Here is a 5,668-nt window from a genome sequence, read left to right on the forward strand (position 1 = left end):
TGAAGACCCCATCTCTACAAAAAAAAAAAAAAAAGTCAGGCGTTGTGGCAGGTGCCTGTAGTCCCAGCTACTTGGGAGGCTGGGGCAAGAGAATCGCTTAAGCCCAAGAGTTGGAGGTTGCTGTGAGGTATGATGCCATGGCACTCTACCAAGGCCCACAAAGTGAGACTTGTCTCAATAAAAATTAAGAAAAACTTGAGGAAATTAGGATAAATTTGGATCCCTTGTTGTAAAGATATTATTAATAAAAGGTGAATGAAAAGATTGGTAACCTCTAGAGAGATTTGTAACTCTAGGGAGGGTGATCCCATCAACTCAGCTTGGTGACTACTTAAGAAAATCCCTTCTACCTCTTTTCTGATCCACTCATTTGGACGCCTAAAACCGCCTGAACTAATCAACGGTAAAATTCCCCTTTGCGCTCAGATATATTCAACAGAACTTCTATGTATTATCGGCAACAACAACAAAAAAATCCTACTAAAAATAAGACTGCAGTTACACCAAGAAAGGATTTTAGAAAGGCCTTGTTCAAAAGCTAATTGAGGGGTGGAGAGAAGCGGTCCTTTCAGACCGAAATGCGAGCTGCGATGACTCCCCCCAGGGCGACCAGGCGCTGCTGCAGCACACTGCGCAGGAGATCCAGCTTGACCCCGGGGACCGGGTACGGCGAGAATCGGGCCTGACGGCTGCGGTTCCGACTGTCTAGTTCCCTCCCCTTCTTAAGGCGGGTCGGGCTCCAGCCGCCACCGGTCACTCGGCGACTCTCGATTCGAACGCTGGGTCGCACCGCCGGCCGCGGTCCCAGGTGAATCGTCTCGGGCCTGGCAACCAGCACACTGTCTCCAGAGACCATCGCCAGGGCCGAGGCCGATGGGCTGAGGTTTGGGTCGCCGTGGGAAGAGCGGTAGGTCCCCCTGTTCCCTTGATCGCCGGCAGACAGGGGCACGTTGTTCTGGGCCATCTTCAAACACTGCCCGCAGTACTCGTGTTACGTCCCGCGGTCAAAGTAGGCCCTTCAGGGCTCCACAGATCAGTCCTGCCCGTCTCCGAAGCGCTCACCACCCGCTCCAGAAGCCATAACTAACGCGGCGGCAGGTCGAGAAGCCGCCTTCGACGAACGCTCTGGTCGCGAGCATGCGCAGTCCGTCTAAGCACGTCGACGCGGACCGAGAGCGTGCGTGAAAGACGTTTACGTCGGTGACGCCTAGGAGCGTGAGGACGTAGGGGTTTCCGAGACTGCGCACTGTGCGCGTCGGCGGTGACACTTCGGCCGGGCTGGGGAAGGGAAGACGCTGAGATGGGGGCGGCGGCGGCGGAAGCGGACCGCACTCTCTTTGTGGGCAACCTGGAAACTAAAGTGACAGAGGAGCTGCTTTTCGAGCTTTTCCACCAGGTAAGCACCTGGCATCAGCCCTTTTGCCTTTGGTTTTACAGTTTCCCCAAGGCCGGGCCCAACTGCTGCCCCGCTTTCTTGGCGCGAGCTTGGCAGTCAGTCCGGGCTCCTGGCTGGTCGGCTGCGTCGGGGTGAAGGGCGCGCTTGGGGGGTGAGAGGCTCGCTGGGTTTCGCTTTTTTAGAATAATCCTGATTAGCTGAGTTCAGAAGTGGCGACGCTGAGGGGTGGTAGAGGGATCCCCTATCAAGCATTCCCGGGATCAGGATTCAGGGTCCTATGAGATAGCCTGTGAGTCTTCGTTGAGCAGCGCTTCCTCTTATGATAATGTCTTTTATTTGTCGCGGAAATGTATTTAAATATTTTTGGTCAGTATCTGTTTTACCCTTGATTTGCTTGTAATACTGTGGCATTATTGTTAAAATATTTAAAAGGGAGTCCAATACGCCGTAGAAAGGCAGCATTTTAATGTTTTTCTATTAAAACGCGGGAAAAATTCTAAGTACTGTGTCTTGTCTCCCCAGTTCTGTACCCTAACAACTGGTATTGTGTTATTAGTCACACAAAAGTGAATTTTTAATATGAGAAAGTCGTTGTCTTGCTCTTGTGAAACGTTCTCTTCCATGGAGTGGGAAAATGATGGGTATTTGTCACTTGGTAGAGAAGTCATGCGATGCTGTGAGTTGTGAAAGTGATTGTGATTCCGGTTCCTTGTGGGCTCCCCCCCCCCAATAAGTTAAATCTAATTTTCAATCATACCTAATGTTTTTACTGTAACCAAAATGGAAATCTCTGTGCATCATTAAAAAAAAATCGTTTCTGATTACATTTCTGTCTTTTAACTTTGTAGTCTCTTTTGTTGGTAAAATGTGAGTGTTTTCCTAAAAATGCCTTATTTAAATTCTAAACACTTGTTTGTAGGCTGGGCCAGTAATAAAAGTGAAAATTCCGAAAGATAAAGATGGTAAACCAAAGCAATTTGCATTTGTGAATTTCAAACATGAAGTGTCTGTTCCTTATGCGATGAATCTGCTTAATGGGATCAAGCTTTTTGGAAGGCCCATCAAAATTCAGTTTAGATCAGGTAACTGTTAAATGATGTTTGAGGGGAGCAGGTCGTTTGCTGCTTTGTTTATTGTTTTTAAATTTATTGTTTAGAATTTGTTTTTTGGTTAAATACTTTGTTAAGCTTTCTAAATAGGGAATATTATATGTCCCTGAAAATGAGTAATATTGACACATGGGTTTTGAAGATTATAATTTTAAAACTGAGTTTGAAATTTCATTTTGGGTTCGTGAAAAGAGCATAAAGCATATGGCGCTAAGAGTTGGGTTTGGGACCTCTGAAAGAAGCCAGGATTAATTCTGAAAATACTTCTCTCAGCTGCTTCATAATTTATTTTTACATTATTTTGATTTTTGATCATGTGAGGACAAATGTTTGCATGTATCCAGTCTTAGACTTTAGTGTGGGGATCAGAATATTATGACTCCAAACAAGAGTACCTTGTTTGGAATGCTTGGTTTTACATATGTGGTATTATACACTTAGCGTTTCACTCTGAAATTGTAAAGCAGTCTATAGCAATTGGAGATTTTTCTCTTTTAGACTGTGTTTACTTTTTTGGAGCGATTTAGGGCATGGGAGACAAAATTTCAAATTGAGTTTTCTATCAAGAAGAATATTTCAAATTATTTCATTTTAGGAAGTAGTCATGCCTCGCAGGATGTCAGTTTGTCATATCCCCAGCATCATGTTGGAAATTCAAGTCCTACTTCCACATCTCCTAGCAGGTAGTAGTATTTCTTACATGTTAAAATGATTTATCAGGAATTTTCTTGGATAATGGTCTCAAAACTCATGAATGAATACTTTTTTCTTTATGTTCTTCTGTGTTGGATTATTGTTATGAATCTATTTTAAGGGTACTGTAGACACATTGCATATAATCCTCTTAAGGTAGGTGCATATATAATTATAAATTCATTTATAAAGTGTACCCATGCTTACATATACTCATACAATACATCTGTGCAATTGAAACAGTTTCTCAAAACATTACCCTTACTACTTTTTATCAGTCATATGGGGCTTTATTCAAGAAAGATTTAACAAATACTGATTGGGTGGTGTCAGGTTCTTCACCACCAAATCTCTTATATATATGATCTAATTTATTCCTCACAGTGGTTTTATGAGGATGGGGATTATTATCTTTACCTTGTATGTGAAGGAACTGAGGAATAGAGGTTAACTTAGTTATGAACTGCTTATAAGTAATGGGCTGGTATTCAAACCCAGGCAGTGTGATTGAACCCAGCTATTATGATATGCCTAGTAGAGCTTAAAGACTAGATGAAGACACATATTTTTGTGACAGTCTATTTAATTACTCTAGAGAGCTTATCATTTTTATACTCATTTGTAATATAAATTTAATTATACTTCCCCCTTTGTGTAAAGATACATAACCTGATTTAAGAAAACCCAAAATAAAAAGATCCATACCTTGAGACAAACCATTGGTTATTTGATTCCAAAGATGTTTTTAAATAATGCAAACAGTTTTTTTGAAGTTCTGTTTTTGTGTGTTTGTTTGTTTTTTTGAGACATAGAGTGTCACTCTGTTGCTTTGAGTAGAATGCTATGGTATCATAGCTCACAGTAACCTCAAACTCTTGGGGTCAGCTGATCCTCTTTCATCAGCCTCCTGAGTAGCTGGGACAACAGGGGCCACAAGTTCAGATAATTTTTTTCTGGTTTTAATAGAAACGGGGTCTCAGGGTCTCAGGGTCTCCCTGTTGCTCAAGCTGGTCTCAAACTCCTGAGCTCAAGCAATCCACCTGCCTTGGCCTTCCAGAGTGCTAGGAATTTCAACATTTTTCAACTGAGTTTTTTGTAGAGTGGGTTTCCTTTTTAGGGAGTAAGGAGTAAGGTATAAATCCTTAAAAGTAATGTTCTGTGTATGTCACAGAGTTCTTTAATTCCTTACCTCCCCAAATTTGTTTCTCTTTTTTGTCTCAGTAAATGTCTACCTAATTGCTCAAGCCAGAAATCTAGTTTTCATACTTTATTATGTGTTTCCCTTGTCCTGCATATCTGATCTATCAAATTATTTTCATTTTAGTTGTAATCTAAGTCTTTGTACTAGTTCAGGGATTGACAGATTTTTGTATAAAGGGACATATAGTTAATATTTTAGACTTTGCAGGCTGTATAGTCTCTCTCTCTGCCATTGCTGCACTAAAGTAGCCATAGATGATTAAAAAAAAAAAAAAAAGAATATGGCTATGTTCTAGTAAAACTTTGTTTAGGAAAGCAGAATTCGTAAGTTTGGCCTGTAGGCTCTAGTTGTTCATTCCCTGTCCTACCCCTCCTCTCAGCTGAGAAGGTTTTGCCTCTAGATAGTATTGGTATTTAGCTCTCCCTTCAATTGTATCCTTTTTTTGAAAGATAGTTCCTGACTAGCCAAGGCAAAATAGAACCTATCTCTTTTCACCTTTACTGTTCTTGAATCATACTTGTCATTTATTATAATCTTGTAATTGTGTGAAAATATCCTGTTGTCTGTATTCTTACCCTAGCTCCATGAGAGGGATACCTTCTCTATCTTAAGTACTCACCTTAAGTACTATGTCTTGCTAATGATTGGTATTTAGTAAATATTTATTGAATGACTGATTATATGGTGGTTTTCTTATTTTTAGCAGATATGAAAGGACTGTGGACATGACTCCATCATCACAGATAATTCAGAGGTCTTTCTCTTCTCCAGAAAATTTTCAGAGACAAGCAGTGGTAGGCTGATTTATTTTTTTCACTTGAGTTACTAAAAATAAAATCTTACTTAGTTAAAATGTTCATGTTATCAAATGACTGGGTTTCAATTAAGTTTGCTAGGTAGGAGGTTTTTTCCTTAAGTGTTTAAGATATAAATCAACTTTTTAAATTCAATTTTCTTTTTTCCTTTGATATAGGGTCTCACTCTGTTGCCCAGGCTGGAGTGTAGTGGCATCATGAAAGCTTGCTGCAACCTCAAACTTCTGAGCTCAAGCACTTACCCAGCTTAGCCTCCAGGATAGATGGGACTACAAGTTCATGCCATCATGCCTGGCTAATTTTTCTATTTTTTATAGAAACAAGGTCTTGTTTTTGCTTAGGCTGGTCTTAAACTCTTGACCTCCCAAAGTGCTGCGATTATAGGTGTGAGTTACTGCACTTGGCCTTAAATTTCATTCTTAAATTAACTTCTTCTCAAATTTTTGTTAGACAA

The 5,668-nt window shown here is 40.9% G+C and overlaps 2 protein-coding genes across 3 annotated transcripts in view; one reads left to right on the forward strand and one right to left on the reverse strand.

The window, feature by feature from the left end:
* Positions 1–509: 509 nt before the first annotated feature.
* Positions 510–1,145, reverse strand: CUNH11orf71 (chromosome unknown C11orf71 homolog). Its single transcript, XM_003794761.3, has one exon. The coding sequence runs from the start codon at positions 962–964 to the stop codon at positions 569–571; it is 396 nt and encodes a 131-aa protein (XP_003794809.1). The 5' UTR covers positions 965–1,145; the 3' UTR covers positions 510–568.
* A 13-nt stretch (positions 1,146–1,158) lies between these two features.
* RBM7 (RNA binding motif protein 7) overlaps positions 1,159–5,668 on the forward strand; it is an 8,135-nt gene continuing 3,625 nt past the window's right edge. The window contains exons 1-4 of one of the 2 annotated variants that reach the window (XM_012808169.2): positions 1,159–1,396; positions 2,316–2,478; positions 3,101–3,188; positions 5,103–5,193. In XM_012808169.2, the coding sequence (XP_012663623.1) occupies positions 1,301–1,396; positions 2,316–2,478; positions 3,101–3,188; positions 5,103–5,193 (438 nt within the window). In that variant the 5' untranslated portion in view covers positions 1,159–1,300. The remainder of the gene's footprint in view (positions 1,397–2,315; positions 2,479–3,100; positions 3,189–5,102; positions 5,194–5,668) is intronic. The other variant, XM_003794762.3, reaches the window with a different exon arrangement.

The sequence above is a fragment of the Otolemur garnettii genome, unplaced genomic scaffold (assembly GCF_000181295.1).
Source record: "Otolemur garnettii isolate 467f Iridium unplaced genomic scaffold, OtoGar3 scaffold00086, whole genome shotgun sequence".
NCBI lineage: Eukaryota > Metazoa > Chordata > Mammalia > Primates > Galagidae > Otolemur > Otolemur garnettii.

Excerpts from the sequence above, each read along its gene's own strand:
- CUNH11orf71 (XM_003794761.3), bottom strand. The coding sequence starts at position 964 with ATGGCCCAGAACAACGTGCCCCTGTCTGCCGGCGATCAAGGGAACAGG.